The 16,403-nt window shown below is 44.2% G+C and overlaps 1 protein-coding gene across 2 annotated transcripts; it reads left to right on the forward strand.

Moving 5' to 3' along the window:
* Positions 1 to 378: 378 nt before the first annotated feature.
* LOC120930954 (alpha-2,8-sialyltransferase 8F-like) lies at positions 379 to 13,341 on the forward strand. 2 transcript variants are annotated; one of them, XM_040342086.1, is made up of 7 exons: positions 379 to 772; positions 3,745 to 3,816; positions 4,806 to 4,892; positions 6,487 to 6,631; positions 7,429 to 7,538; positions 7,624 to 7,710; positions 12,816 to 13,341. In XM_040342086.1, the coding sequence occupies exons 1-7, from the start codon at positions 672 to 674 to the stop codon at positions 13,273 to 13,275; spliced, it is 1,062 nt and encodes a 353-aa protein (XP_040198020.1). In that variant the 5' UTR covers positions 379 to 671; the 3' UTR covers positions 13,276 to 13,341. The 2 variants fall into 2 exon arrangements, with proteins under 2 accessions (XP_040198020.1, XP_040198021.1); XM_040342087.1 differs by having other exon boundaries at positions 12,911 to 13,043.
* Positions 13,342 to 16,403: the final 3,062 nt, after the last annotated feature.

The raw sequence follows: 16,403 nt of genomic DNA on the forward strand, positions 1-16,403 counted from the left end.
TATCTATCTATCTATCTATCTGGTAGAAACGACACTGTGTCTCTATCTCTCTCTCTCTCTCTCTCTAACTGTCTGACTGATCTGCTCTCATTAACAACCGCAACACACTACACGAGGCCGACTTGCAGGCTGCCTTTTATAGTGTGGGGCGTGTACTAAACCCCCTGAACCATAATTGGCCAAAGCCACCCTGGCTTTGGCCAATTATGGCTCTTCGTTTTTTGCGCGCTGTGATTGGCCAAGCATGCGGGACATACAGCATGCTTGGCCAATCATCAGCGCTCAATGCCGCAGTGAATTATGGGACGTTTTGCGTCACTCGAATTTGGCGCGAACGACCCGTTTTGTTCGAATTTCGTCGAACGATCGAACGACCGATGTTCGAGTCGAACATACGTTCGTATCGAACGCGAAGCTCATCCCTAGTGAAGTGTACACAGAGGTATTAAGATGATTGTTTGGTTGTGTGAAGTGTACACAGAGGTATTAAGATGATTGTTTGGTTGTGTGAAGTGTACACAGAGGTATTAAGATGATTGTTTGGTTGGGTGAAGTGTACACAGAATTTCATTTGTTGTCTCATCCTTGCAGGAACACAGACACACCTTACTGGTATCATTTCTCAGTCACAGGTGAGGTGAACACACTGGCTGAGCATTCAACATCTGATAATGATGAGAGAATGGATGTACCTGCTGAGCCTTTCTATTGCCCTGACATGTTACCTCTTCTACCTGAGCCTACAGATCACCCACCGGACTCCACACAGCCGGTAAATGTCTGCATTCAAAAGAGAGGAGGGTGGGGAGGGAGAGAAAAAGATTGTCAGAACTTGGATCAGCTGCTGGTGGCACTTTTTCCCCCTATGCGGAGGGTTGTAGTTCCGGTGTCCACCAGCGGGTGACTCCCAGCTTGGTGCTGGCTGCTGGGAAGGTATTTAGTTTCTCCTCCCCTGTCCGATTGTGCTTCAGTGTTTTGCCCTGCTGGCCAGAGACTGCTTGCCGCATCCTGTACCTTGTTGCCTTGTATCCACTCCTCCTGTTCCTGATCCCAGTCCTGGTTCTCACCTTCCTTGCATATCCTGTTTTTCTCTGTTCCCCATTTTGTACATATTGTGTATTGTTAGTTCGCTAGTTAGGCTCCCTATTACTTAGATTGCTTGTTAGGTATTTTGTTATTTGGTTATGGTTCACTTGTATCTTCACGTTCACTGTGTATTCTGTTTGCTGGACTTTGAATGTTTTTGTTTCACTGTTAATGACTTGTTTAAGGGCTCTTTCACACATACAGTAATGTACATTTTTGAGGGGGTCGCTCCGTTGATCCCCGCTGAGCCAGCCAAAGACAGGACCATCTCCACTCACTGTGCAGAGAAGGACCTGCCAGATCTCCGTTCTCTGCTATGTGGAATCAGATGAAAACTGATCCGCTTATCCGTTTTCGTCCGATCCAATCTGCCAGACGGATGGAAAATAGGGTTTCCATCCATCTGAATTTAGATCGGATCGGATGTCAATGGACATGTCACCGCTGACATCCATCACTCCATAGAACTGTATGGAGTGTCTGTTCATATCCGCCTTAAAACGGACAGGCGGACCTGAACGGTCCGCATGTGTGAAATGGGCCTTATGCCTCGTACACACGACCAGTTTTTCCGTCGGGAAAATTGCCATGACAGCTTTGTGCTGGGAAAACTGTCTGTGTGTATGCTCCTTGACAGTTTTCCCTACAGGAAAAATGACAACATATTCTCTTTTTTCCTGCCGTGATTCCCAGAGGTCTTTTTACCAGCAGTTTTCCTATGGGAAACACTGCGGTGGAGCATACACACAGTCAGGTTTCCCAGCCAAAGCTCTCATGGCAGTTTTCCTGCCAGTAAAACCAGCTGTGTGTAGGGGGTAAAAATCTGCCGAGCCGGTTCTCGGCTTTCCCCTCAGGTTTCCCAGTGGTAAAATGTCTGCCAGGAAACCCGTACGTGTGTACGGGGCATTAGACATAAATAGTCTGGTCTCAGATTTCAAAGAGTAGCAACCCAGATCCGGCCATCCCTGCAATCAGTATTCCTGACCAAGATAGTGAAGAGAAAAAGAGTAAAAATAGAGAAAAGAATAGACAATGTGACATTGTGTAAACAAAGCATAAAATAGACCTATGAAAACATGGGGGAGAACAGAGAGGATGGAAAGAAAGGAAAGGAAGAAAGGGGAAAAAAGGAAGAAAGAAAAGAAGGAAGAGGCGAAAGGGGAAGAAAGGAAAGAGAGAAGAAAGAAAAGGGAGAGAGAAGAAAGGAAAGGGAGAGAGAAGAAAGGAAATGAGAGAAAAGAGAGAAGGAAGAAAGAAAAGGGAGATAGAAAGGAAAAGGAGATAGAAAGGAAAGGGAGAGAGAAGGAAGAAGGGAAAGGGAGAGAGAAGGAAGAAGGGAAAGGGAGAGAGAAGGAAGAAATGAAAGGGAGAGAGAAGGGAGAATGGAAAAGGAGAGAGAAGGGAGAAAGGAAAGGGAGAGAGAAGAAAGGAAAGGCAGAGAGAAGAAAGGAAATGAGAGAAAAGAGAGAAGGAAGAAAGGAAAGGGAGATAGAAAGGAGAAGGAAGAAAGGAAAGGGAGAGAGAAGGGAGAATGGAAAAGGAGAGAGAAGGGAGAAAGGAAAGGGAGAGAAAAGAAAGGAAAGGGAGAGAGAAGAAAGGAAATGAGAGAAAAGATAGAAGGAAGAAAGGAAAGGGAGATAGAAAGGAAAGGGAGAGAGAAGGGAGAAAGGAAAGGGAGAGAGAAGGAAGAAAGGAAAGGGAGAGAGAAGGGAGAAAGGAAAAGGAGAGAGAAGGGAGAAAGGAAAAGGAGAGAGAAGGGAGAAAGGAAAAGGAGAGAGAAGGGAGAAAGGAAAAGGAGAGAGAAGAGAGAAAGGAAAGGGAGAGAGAAGGGAGAAAGGAAAGGGAGAGAGAAGAAAGGAAAGGGAGAGAGAAGATGGAAGAAAGGAAAAGGAGAGAGAAGAAGGAAGAAAGGAAAGGCAGAGAGAAGGAAGAAAGGAAAAGGAGAGAGAAGAAGTAAGAAAGGAAAGGGAGGGAGGAGAAAAATGAAGAAATGAGAGGAAGAGAGAAAAAGCAGGAAAGGAAAGAAGTAAAGGGAGAGAGAAAGAGAGAGAAGGAAGAAAGGAAAGGGAGGGAGAAGGAAGAAAGGAAAAGGAGAGAGAAAAGGGAAAAAAGGAAAGGGAGAGAGAAAAGAGAAGGAAGAAAGGAAAGGGAGAAAGAAAAGAGAAGGAAGAAAGGAAAGGGAGGGAGAAAAAGGAAGAAATGAGAGAAGGAGAGGAAGAGAGAAAAAGCAGGAAAGGAAAGAAGTAAAGGGAGAGAGAAAGAGAGAGAAGGAAGAAAGGAAAGGGAGGGAGAAAAAGGAAGAAATGAGAGAAGGAGAGGAAGAGAGAAAAAGCAGGAAAGGAAAGAAGTAAAGGGAGAGAGAAAGAAGAAAGGAAAGGGAGGGAGAAAAAGAGAGACGGAAGAAAGGAAAGAAAGAAAGTATAAAAAAGTAAAGTTAACTTGAGAAAGTGCAAAAGAAACAGAAAATAGATCCAGGAAGAAATAAAAAAAAAGTGAGGGGGTAGGGAGAGAGAAAAGGAGAGTGAGAGAAAGGGGGTTGAGGTAGAAACATAAAGAAAAAGTAAAGGAAAAGGAAGATGCTTTGAAGAAAGGAATAGCAGAACAAATGTGTTAGGTTAATAACTTTAATTTTAATAACAATCTTTCACATTTATCAAGGATCAAGGTAAACTTCTCTACATGCGACTGTTCCTGTCTGAAATCCGTTATACTGAGTTCTGTGCTGGGAAAGTAAGTAAATCTTTTTTATTCTTTTTTGTATATTGGAGTGTGAACAGGCAGAGAATATTGTTACATAAACCATACTAACATGGTGATCATTATTAGAGATGGCTAAACTCTTTAAAATTTCCAAAATTCTTCAGAGTAAATGTAAAACAATGAGACATACAGTATGTTACTTGAAGTAGATGTAAGCACAAATACGTAAATATCTTATTGTTAACATGTAAATATTAAAAGCCATGTCAGAAATCTGCAGCTTTCATTTAAATAACACAAAATACTTCAATAAAAACTCCATAAGCTGTTAAAACAACCGTTTTAAATGGTCTAGAAAAAATGTTTTTTTCAACCCGATTCTTGTTAAGCCGGCCTTGCCTACACACGATCGTGAAAAAAAAAATGCTCTAGCAAAGCGCGGTGACGTACAACACGTACGACGGCACTATAAAGGGGGAAGTTCCATTTCGATGGCGCCACCCTTTGGGCTGCTTTTGCTGATTTCATGTTAGTAAAAGCTTGGTGAGAGACGATTCGCGCTTTTTAGTCTGTTACAGCGTGATGAATGTGCTTTCTCCATTACGAATGCTAGTTTTACCAGAATGAGCGCTCCCGTCTCATAACTTGCTTTTGAGCATGCACGTTTTTTTTACGTTGTTAAAGCCCACACACGACCATTTTTTACGACGTGAAAAACGACAACGTTAAAAACGACGTGAAAATTTAGAGCATGTTCTAAATTTGTAATGCCCATTTTTTACGTCGTGAAAAATGCTTTGCAGCCCACACACGATAGTTTTTAATGACATTAAATTTTTTTTTCATTTTTTTACACACCTAAGCAATGACAAAAGCAGTAATTTTGCCGTAAAATCAATTTCACCAAAACCACTCTGTCCATCCTTCCTTCCCATTCTATAGATGTTTGCAGTCATCATATAGTATGAAATCATCTACTATTCTGCATTTCTAGAATTATGTTCATTTTTTTGCTGTAGATTTGAAGAGCAAAATTTTTTTGAGCTGGTGAAGGCAGTTCAGGGGTGTCCTTGGAAGGAGAACCAAACAGAACACAACCTGCATCAGTAAGTACAGGAGGTGTGGCTATATTCTTCATATGGAAACAAAGAAGAATGGCGGCACATCCGGAAGTAAAAATCTATTTTTTTTATTTAACCACTTCCCGCCGGCCAGGCAACTATATGCGGCCGCAATGTGGAGCCTAATTGCCTCCAGCCACTGGGGGGCGCGCGAGCATCCCCGGCAGCACGCACGCACGCACGCCCGCCGCGTCACTCAGGTGCCGATGCGCGTGCCTGTCGGCAGTCACAGAGACAGGGACATGGATCCTCTCTGTTAGCTAGATTCAGGTACATGTGTGTATCTTTGCGGCACAAAAATCCTATTTTTATTCTCTTTGGTGTCTGCTTTAAGGAAAATATATAGGGCCATATTCTGAGTAAAGTTACGATGGAGTATCTCAGGATACTCCATCGTATCTCTCTTTTTTGGCCAGTGTATCTATGCGAGTGATTCTTAGAATCATTTTCGCATGGATACACTGAAGATCCGACATGTGTAAGTCACTTACACTGTCGGATCTTAAATGTAATTACTCCGCCGGCCGCTAGGTGGCGTTTACGTTCAGGTCTCATTTGTTTATGCAAATGAGCCTGATACGCCGATTCCCGAACAAATTCGCGTCGCGTACCCGTCGCTTACGTTGTTTGCGTAAGCGTAAACTTACCCCTGCTATATGAGGGGTAAGTTTATGCAAGTCCCACGTAGGCCATGTTAAGTATGGCGTCGGGTCCACGTCGTGTTTTCCCGTCGGGTACGTCGTTTTACTAAGTCGTTCTTGAATACGACTTTACGTCAATGACGCACACGTCGGCGTCATTGACGTTTTACGCCGAGAACTGGAGCATGCGCACTGGGCTATTTTAAGCCCGGCGCATGCGCAGTTCGTTAGAATCGGGGGAGCGCTTAATTTAAATACAAGCCGCCCCCTTGGATATACGCGTGGAATACGCCGGGCCATTTACACTCCGCCGCCCCAAACTACGGAGCAAGTGTTTGGGGAATACAGCACTTGCTCCTGTAGGTTGGGTCGGCGGAGTGTAAATGGCTTACGCGACGCCCGCCTAGAATCTTAGAGAATATGGCCCATAATGTTTTGTGTAAACGTCAGGCCTAAAATGATTTTTTAAAAGTGTGCAAAAAATGCAAAAACGGCTAGGCTTACCTTTCGGAAGTCCAGGCAAAGATTCTAGGCATAACTTTGGAAGTCCTGACAAAGATTCTAGGAATACCTTTGGAAGTCCTGGCAAGTATTCTTTGAGCACCATTAAAGTAAAATTCCTGGAAGTCCGAGATTTTGGAAGTCCTTACATAAGATACTGGTGGACCTGGGGATCATAGGAATTCTTGAAATGCAGGGATTGGGGGGGTGTAGGAATGTGTCCTGGAAATGCAGAGGAGGGTAGTGAGATACGCTCCCAACAAAGCCTCTGAAATATAGAATACAGATTAGTAACATGGAAAAACATGAACTTTACATGAGGTTATGCCACTCATATAACCGGACAGTCATTTAGGATGTGAGCAAGATTTTACAGTATCTCCAGAGATGCCAACCTACATTTTGATACTTTACCTCGGTTCTTATCCATTCCTCAGGGCCAACTTGCGGAAATGTTGCAATGCCTCGTACTCTGTGATTATGACACAGGAGAATACTGCGGTTGGACAATTGATTCGCTTCGATGCAGAAGACAAAATAACCCAAAGTATCATCGAGAGCCTTTATAGTCTGTTCCCGAAGGTGAGTGCCGGCCAAGGAGCCGCGTTTGATCCTTTCTTTCTATTGATCGGTATTAGAGGGTTAGGCCTTCTGCCATGTTTATTGCTGTCTGTGTCACTGAGACAGAAATTTATAGGAAATCTAAAATGATAGAACAAAAGAGGTGATGAGAGTTGTACAAATGGTATTAACCCAGTGACATCTGTCTTAGATCTCATTTTCCACCTTCCCTTCAGACTTGCACAGTTGTACAGGCTCCCCTCCTGTAACCAAACAAGTAAAAGGATTGAGCCGGCAACTCTCTAGTTCATATAGCAATTTTAATGGTTGGTTACAAGAAGTGACAAGCAAAACAACTGACGCGTTTCGGCAACAGCCGGGGTCGTAGCGTACTGAAATGGCTTACTCTGATTTCACTGCACACTGTGAGCTTCTCATAATGCGTGCTAGAAACTGCTACAAGTCAGATAGGGCCTGCCTTATTTCCTGGCTGGAGGATGTCCTGCATCTTCTAGCCCTTCACTCCCCAGCCTGAGTGTCCCCAGCCCACCACCTTCAATCATGGAGGCACAGCATCACATGTGGGACTATAATAAGCATCTTTTATATTTGTATTCAATAAATGTTGTGGTTGTTTCACCTGTTATTTCTCCATGGGTGGCTGACTTATCATTCTTAGTTATTGTCTCTATAACACTCCATATCAGGTCCTGTGCGCCCCCTTGTGCCTATAATCTATAAGCACAGGCACGCCCAAGTGCTACACTGTAACATAATATGATCATAATAAAACTGAGCTCATCTCTATTTCATCGTAGAAGTCCCCCTTCCAGAACCCAATCAGAAGCTGTGCAGTAGTCGGGAATGGAGGAATTTTAAATAACAGCTCTTGTGGTGCGGAAATTGACGGGGCTGACTTTGTGTTCAGGTAAGAGTAATGCTATGAGATGTGGTCATTGGTCCAATGATCTACCATGCTTGCCATTCTCATATCTTCCATTCCCTTTCTGTAGGCTGAATTTTCCACCTCTGAACTGGACGAATGATGTTGGGACAAAGACCGATCTTGTCACCTCAAACCCAAGCATCTTATTGAATAGGTAGGTGTGGGGACTTCTTTATATGGCTTAGAAATACATATAGATGATGGATATTTATTGATCTGTATTATTATGTACTGTATGTATATTTGTGTGCTGTTCAACTTATAAATAGATCTGGTAGATTGCAGTAGAGGTCCGTATGATCCCTTTGCACATTTAGAGTCTAGATGCTGCCCCCATTAAAATGAATGCCCTAGGCACTGCTAATATCTGTAGGCTGCCTTCAAGTTAGTTATAAAGCTCCCACTTTAAGGACAGTTCACACGTATACTGATTTACTCCCTGCAGGACAGCCTTTAGAAATTTTGGGGCCCCTTTTTAGAGATTTAGGCCTGGGACCCCCTTGGCCCTGACCACCAACATTCCTCAGGGCCCACCCACTGGCCGTCCCACCAAATCTGCCCACAGGCTATCACACTAAGTCCTATTCCATGTCCTCCTCCAGTCCCATCTTCTCCATCCCATGTAATCTTTCTTCCAGTCTCGTCTTCCCCATCTCATGTCCTCTTCCTCGTCAATCCCATTGTCCTCTTCCAGTCCCATCTCCTGCATCCCGTGTCCTCTTCCTCCTCCAGTTCCATCTCCTCCATCCCATTTCCTCCTACTCCTCCAGTCCCATGTCCTCCTCCTGCAGTCACATCTACTCCATCCCATTTACTCCTCCTTCTGCAGTCCCATCTCCTCCATCCCATATCCTCCTCCTCCTCCAGTATGATCTCCTCCATCCGATGTCCTCCTCCAGTCCTATCTCCCCATCCCATGTCCTCTTCTTCCAGTCTCGTCTTCCCCATCTCATGTCCTCTTCAATCCCATTGTCCTCTTCCTTTTCCAGTCCCATCTCCTGCATCCCGTGTCCTCTTCCTCCTCCAGTTCCATCTCCTCCATCCCATTTCCTCCTACTCCTCCAGTCCCATGTCCTCCTCCTGCAGTCACATCTACTCCATCCCATTTACTCCTCCTCCTGCAGTCCCATCTCCTCCATCCCATATCCTCCTCCTCCTCCAGTATGATCTCCTCCATCCGATGTCCTCCACCAGTCCTATCTCCCCATCCCATGTCCTCCTTTTTCAGTCTCATCTCCCCATCCCATGTCCTCTTCCTCCTCCAGTCTTATCTCCTGCATCCCATGTCCTCTTCCTCCTCCAGTCTCATCTCCTCCATTCCATTTCCTCCTCCTCCAGTCCCATGTCCTCCTCCTGCAGTCACATCTCCTCCATCCCATTTCCTCCTCTTCCTCCAGTCCCATCTCCCCACCCCATGTCCTCCTCTTTCAGTCTCATCTCCCCATCCCATGTCCTCTTCCTCCTCCATCCCATGTCCTCTTCCTCCTCCATCCCATGTCCTCTTCCTCCTCCATCCCATGTCCTCTTCCTCCTCCAGTCTCATCTCCTCTATCCAATTTCCTCCTCCTCTTCCAGTCCCATCTCCTGCATCCCATGTCCTCTTCCTCCTCCAGTATTATCTCTTCCATCCCATTTCCTCCTCCAGTCCCATCTCCTGCATCCCATGTCCTCTTCCTCCTCCAGTCTCATCTCTTCCATCCCATTTCCTCCTCCTCCTCTAGTCCCATGTCCCCCATCCCATCCATTTCTTCTTTTTTTCTTTTCTTACCTAGGTGGATGCAGCATCAGACCGATGCTGCAGCTGTTCCCTGACATCTCTGCACTAATTTTGTGTTCGGTTGGAGACATTTCTTTTCACTTCCTGTCTCAGAGATGCAACAGGAAGTGAGAGGGGAATCCCCCTCGTAGACATCGGACTAGGTGCCCCCACTGGAAGATTTCACCACAGATCTTCTTCTGGGGACAACTCTAAAATTTTGGATTTCCCCACACTTTCTTTCTTGGTGACAATGGAGGGTAAATCTCCCCAGCAGGGACATAAACAGCAAAAAAAGAGCTGACAGAGGGTCTAACCATTCCCTGCTAAATCCAAAACAAAAAAAGGTTTTGCCTCTTTTCTGAGGTGATAACTTGTCTCTGTTTACTCTGCCTGTGCTGTAAATTGTTCCCAACTGTCATGAAGACTACAGAACTCCACCACTGTAAGAGATGGAGAAGAGGACAGAGGGTGTGTTTTTTAGTCCTGTCCTATTGTGACAATGCTGCTTCTACATTGATATAGTACCAGCGCTTTTTTCAGCAGGGATGTGGGGAAACCCAGTTCCGACACCTCCAGCACTGAATGTATATAATGGCAAGGTGTGCTGGAGGGTCTATCGATGTTTGCTGCTGGGGGAACTATTGTTGTTGGGATCTAATGTATCAGGGGGTAAGTTTATTGTTGCTTGAAAAGTCTACAGTGCCTTGAAAAAGTATTCATACCCCTTGAAATTTCTCCACATTTTGTCATGTTACAACCAAACCTGTTAATGTATTTTATTGGGATTTTATGTGGTAGACCAACACAAAGTGGCACATAATTGTGAAGTGGAAGGAAAATTATAAATGGTTTTAAAAATTGTGTACAAATAAATATGTGAAAAGTGTGGAGTGCATTTGTATAGCGCCCCCCGGAGTCAATACTTTGTAGAACCTCCTTTCCCTGCAATTACAGCTGCAAGTCTTTTTGGGGATGTCTCTACCAGCTTTGCACATCTAGAGAGGGACATTTTTCCCCATTCTTCTTTGCAAAATATCTCAAGCTCTGTTAGATTGGATGGAGAGTGTCTGTGAACAGCAATTTTCAAGTCTTGCCACAGATTCTCAATTGGATTTAGGTCTGGACTTTGGGCCATTCTAACTTATGAATATGCTTTGATGTAAACCATTCCATTGTAGCTCTGGCTGTATGTTTAGGGTCGTTATCCTGCTGGAAGGTGAACCTCTGCCCCAGTCTCAAGTCTTTTGCAGACTCTTAACAGGTTTTTCTTCTAAGATTGTCCTGTATTTGGCTCCATCCATCTTCCCATCAACTCTGACCAGCTTCCCTGTCCCTGCTGAAGAAAAGCATCCCCACAAAATAATGATGCCACCACCATGTTTCACAGTGGGGATGGGGTGTTCAGGGTGATGTGTAGTGTTAGTTTTCCACCACACATACGGGCAGATCCACAAAAGAATTACGCCGGCGTATCTATTGATACGCCGGCGTAATTTTAAATTTCCCGCGTCGTATCTTTGTTTTGTATCTACAAAACAAGATACAACGGCATCTGGGATCGATCCTACAGGCGTACGTCTTAGTATTTTTGTGCATTTTTTCCGCCGGCCGCTAGGTGTCGTTTCCATCTAATTCCGCGTCGGGTATGCAAATTAGCTAGTTACGGCGATCCACGAACGTACGTCCGGCGCATTTTTTTACATCGTTTGCGTACGGCTTTTTCCGGCGTATAGTTAAAGCTGCTATATGGTGGCGTACTCAATGTTAAGTATGGCCGTCGTTCTTACGCCGCCAAAGATACACTACGCCTCCGTAACTTACGGCTCAAATTCTTTGCGGATTCGAAAAAAAAAAAAGTTACGGCGGCGTAGTGTATCTTAGATACGCTGCGCCCGGCGTAAAAATGTGCGGAGGTACGTGAATCTGCCCCATAGAGTTTTAATTTTAGGCCACAAGGTAAAATGTTAGTCTCATCTGACCAGAGCACCTTCTTCCACATGATTGCTGTGTCACCCACATGGCTTCTCGCAAAAACTGCAAACAGGACTTCTTATGTCCTTCTTTCAACAATGTCTTTCTTCTTGCCACTCTTCCATAAAGGGCAGATTTGTGGAGAGCATGACTGACAGTTGTCCTGTGGACAGATTCTCCCCCCTGAGCTGTGGATCTTTGAAGCTCCTTCAGAGTTACCATGGGCCTCTTGGCTGCTTCTCTGATGAATGCTCTCCTTGCCCAGCCTGTCAGTTTAGGTGGACGGCCATGTCTTGGTAGGTTTGCAGATGTGCCATACTCTCTCCATTTTGGGGTGATGGATTGAACAGAGCTCTGTGAGATGTTCAAAGCTTGGGAGATTGTTTTATAACCTAACCCGGCTTTAAACTTCTCCATAACTTTATCCCTGACCTGTCTGGTGTGCTCCTTGGCCTTCATGATGCCGTTTGTTCACTATGGTTCTCTAACAAACCTCTGAGGGATTCGCAGAACAGCTGTATTTATTCTGATATTAAATTACACACAGGTGGACTCTATTTACTGGTTAGGTTACTTCTGGAGGCAATTGGTTCCACTAGATTTTAGTTTGTGGTAAAGGGGGCAGAATACATATGCACGCCACACTTTTCAGATATTTAGTTGTAAAAAAAATTAAACCCATTTATCATTTTCCTTTCAAGTCATATGGTTGCAGGGGATCTATTGTTGCGGCATGGGGGTTTATTGTTGCTGGAGAAGCTTATGTTTGTTGGGGTACTTTCTTGTTTCTTGGGGGCCAATGATTGCTCAAAGGGAACTACAGTTGAGGGAAGAGTCTACTGTTGCTGGCTGCTGAAGGGTTTATTCATGCTAGCTGCTTTAAGACCTTTTATTGCTGGTGGTAGTCTTTAATTTCTGGAGTTTATCTATTCTGGCTGGAGGGGTATATTGTTAGACCTATTTTTGCTAGGGGAGGACCATTGTTGCTAAAAAAGTGTATTCCAGTTGTTGGGACATATATTGTTGCTGATGTGGTCAATAGTTGCTGGGTGGATCTAATATTGCTAGGTGGTCTTTTGTTATTGGGGGGGTCTTTTGTTGCTGAATGGATCTATTGTTGCTGGGAGAGGGTCTATTGTTATCCTTAACACATTCCATACAAATTACTTGGCACCACAAAACGATACTTGGTTGTGTATTCTCTAGAAGGGGCTGTAATGAGAGGAGGGTAGGGGATGGAACTAAGGGCTCAGAGGTGGGTTGGGGGCGGAGACAAGAGGACTCAGACGTTGGGAGTGGCTACACCTATTATCTGAGAAAAAAGCCCTGTATAGTACCACATGGGAGCGTTGTTGCCCCAGGAGAGGAAGTCTGTTACTGGCAGGTTCATTATGTAAAAACAAAGAAAAAAAAGCCTAAAAAAACAAAAACAAATGCAGCCACCACATGTAAATACTAGTAAGCAGCAATATGTTGACTTTTTGTTTTTGGGTTTATATACTACACTTCAATTATATCTCCTTCACTAGGTTCAACAGTCTCACAGAGAGGAGGAAATCATTTATCATGATGGTGCAGGAGTACGGCTCTCCTTTGATCCTCCTACCTGCTTTCTCTTATTCAGGAAACACAGAGGTCTCCCTTCGGGTGCTCTACACCATCGAGGACTTTAACTTGAACAGCAAGGTCGTCTTCTTCAATCCAGACTTCCTCAGAAAGCTGACCGCTCACTGGACTAGTACGGGAATCAAGTCTGTCCGTCTTTCTTCTGGACTTATGGCAGTGAGCGTTGCGATGGAGGTTTGCGATAAAGTCACTCTCTATGGCTTTTGGCCTTTTTCCCAAGATCTCGATGGCGTTCCGATCCTTCATCACTATTTTGACAATGTCCCACCAGTACATGGCATCCACGCAATGCCTGATGAATTTTATCAGTACCTACAAATGCATGTTCAAGGATCGCTACGTCTGAACCTGAAACATTGCTAAATGTTTTGTGTAGTACAGCAAAACTAGTGTAGCCTGGTGCTGGCTACCATAGAATAGCCCAGAGGACATTACATTACCTAAATTGTTGCAGCCTGTTCCTGTTTCCTTCTAGTGCTGCACTTAGACTGTCCACATCAAAATTTTGAGCCAGGAAGCAAAGGACCATGGGATTTGTAGTCATGTGTTCAGCCATAACTGGGCTGCTGAGTTCTTCTTGGACTACATTTCCCAACAAGCTAAGAATCAAGGAGGGGAATAATCGGAGGTAAGTGCTCTGATCGGGCGCGCTCTCATGTCCCCAAGATTGATCTGTGGGCGTCCGAACCGCCACTCGGCTACTGTGCTTGCGGCCTGCCAGGAGCCTGGGAGCAATCATTGTCCCCATCTGTGATGGATTGTATGGTTTTGTGATGCCAGCAAACCCTGGGTCCTGCGTTTGGTGAACGAGGGATCGCGTCAAGGATGCCCACTCAGATTGCTAAATCTACATCCATGCTGCTTCCAACCATGCCCTGGCTAGGGTAAAGACTCTGTATTGTTGTGTGCTGACTGCTTTCAGGATCTGGTGAGCGGGCTTGTGCCCAAGTCCCTTTATTGTCAACAACATATGACAAATGGACACTGCATGCAGACATCATAATCTGGATTTCAGGAATTTCTCCCTTTCTACCATACCTACTATTTATTTGCTGATAGCTAGAATCTTCTACTCTTTCTTAAGGACTTCCTTTTTCTGCCTTCAGAGCTCCAACATGCCGGTGAAGACTGTGTTCAGGTCTGACACTTGGACTATCTCTATAAGATTGCACTTACATTAAAAATTTATAAAATAGGCATAAAAGAAAAGCCGACTGGCTCGATATGGCAGCCTGTCCTTCCGCGACTTGCGCAAACGTGGTGATGTCAGCACATCGCTCCCCCTACGCGTTTCATCACAGATGATGTCGTCCTGGGGCAGGGGCGGCGTACAACACAGGAAGCAACCGCACCTAGTGCTGAGCTTTGAACAGTCACTATATGCAATGCTCCATTTTGAAAAAGGGCAGTACCCACACACATAAGAAATAGCAAAAAGATATTCCATAGCTAATTCCGCTGCTCGAAAAAACCCCGAAAACTACAAAAAGTGGTTACAAGGCACGACCTCAAATTGACTATGCTAACAACCAACTATCCCTGTACTAATGAATGCACATATACCTTTATATTACTGGGACCTCAGGAGATAAAAAATATATCTCATGTGCATCCAAGTTTAAAAATGATAATAAGAACAGCCATTGAAAATTATTTTCACATTGCAATTAACAGGTTGTTCGAATTATCCCCTCTCCTACATATATCTAAAAGAGACTGGAAGATGTCTAAAAAACCTTATGAGGGGATACCCACTCCATAATAGGTCAACATTATTAGGTTGAATGATTCAATTAAAAGGGAGATTAAATTAATTTTAAACGTAATAGTTACATACCATTAGGTCAGGGGTCTCCAAACGTTCTAAACAAAGGGCCGGATTACTGTCCTCCAGACTTTAAGGGGGCCGGACTGTGGCCATCAGGAGTACAAAATCCCCCATCATTGGTGTCATTGGACCCCATCATTGGTGTCATTGGGAGAAATCCTGCCCCATCATTGGAAAAATGGATATTACCGCGCTTATCAAAGGAGGGGAAACAGAGAGGGGAAGAAAGGGGGAGGGGAAATGAAAGTGATGAGAAGTGGAGGTACAGCTGCGGCACTGGAAGGTGTATCAAACCATAAGCAATTGAAAATGGGGAGGGTAGTGCTGCGCTAATCAGTGGTGGATGGATAAGTGAATAAGCAGGTGGGGGAGGGGAATGAAAGTAGGTGTAATTGAAATGAGGAGCAATATAGCCCAAATGGCATCAGCATAAAAATAAATATAAATGATCAGTGAACAATAACAGTAATGGTGCAAATCATATAATTACACAGGTTCCTCTTAATGTGATGAAATACACTATAAGTAATGGTGCAAAAAAAAATTCCAGGTAGCTATGCTAAGTGACACTCCTATACTGGTGATAAACAGTCCATCAACAGAGTTTGAAAAATATTAGCAAAAAATATAAGTAAAATTTCAAAAGTCCAAGAAAGCAAAAGTGCAAGTGTAGGTCCGCAATATGGAGTGAGAGGAAAATGGGTATCCAGTGATCCTTTTAGGGTAAGTAAGGATGTCCCCTTACCTTACTGCTGTAAGGTAACAGCATATAGATCCAACCACATTAGATGGTTCACTCGATGGGCTCTGATCCAACAACGGCAGGTCCTCCTTGGAGTTCTCGTCCCAGATTGGTCAGTTTCTCGCCCCAAAGAAATAAAGCATCGATGGTGTGATACCGTTTTAAAAATTTTAATTCTCAAAGAAAATAGACAGGGGTACTCACATAATCCAAAATACAATTGAGCATGTAAAAAAGAGGGGCAATCTGTCGCCAACGTCACCTCCGATACCTCTCAGTGGACTCATGCGCATTCGTCACTATCATGTGACTTCCTCAGGACATCCTTACTTACCCTAAAAGGATCACTGGATACCCATTTTCCTCTCACTCCATATTGCGGACCTACACTTGCACTTTTGCTTTCTTGGACTTTTGAAATTTTACTTATATTTTTTGCTAATATTTTTCAAACTCTGTTGATGGACTGTTTATCACCAGTATAGGAGTGTCACTTAGCATAGCTACCTGGAATTTTTTTTTGCACCATTACTTATAGTGTATTTCATCACATTAAGAGGAACCTGTGTAATTATATGATTTGCACCATTACTGTTATTGTTCACTGATCATTTATATTTATTTTTATGCTGATGCCATTTGGGCTATATTGCTCCTCATTTCAATTACACCTACTTTCATTCCCCTCCCCCACCTGCTTATTCACTTATCCATCCACCACTGATTAGCGCAGCACTACCCTGCCCCATCATTGGTGTCTTTGGGAGGTACTCTGTCCCATCACTGGGAGGTACTCTGTCCCATCACTGGGAGATACTCTGTCCCATCACTGGGAGGAATTCTGTCCCATCACTGGGAGGAATTCTGTCCCATCACTGGGAGGAATTCTGCCCCATCCCTAGGAGGAATTCTGCCCCATCA

Source organism: Rana temporaria, chromosome 3 (genome assembly GCF_905171775.1).
Source record: "Rana temporaria chromosome 3, aRanTem1.1, whole genome shotgun sequence".
Taxonomy (NCBI): Eukaryota; Metazoa; Chordata; class Amphibia; order Anura; family Ranidae; genus Rana; species Rana temporaria.

Bases quoted from the DNA above. Each gene is read 5' to 3' on its own strand.
- LOC120930954 (XM_040342086.1), top strand. From the start codon at position 672: ATGATGAGAGAATGGATGTACCTGCTGAGCCTTTCTATTGCCCTGACA. The intron at 6,632-7,428 runs GTGAGTGCCGGC...ATTTCATCGTAG, and splicing joins TTTATAGTCTGTTCCCGAAG to AAGTCCCCCTTCCAGAACCC. The intron at 7,539-7,623 runs GTAAGAGTAATG...CCCTTTCTGTAG, and splicing joins GGGGCTGACTTTGTGTTCAG to GCTGAATTTTCCACCTCTGA.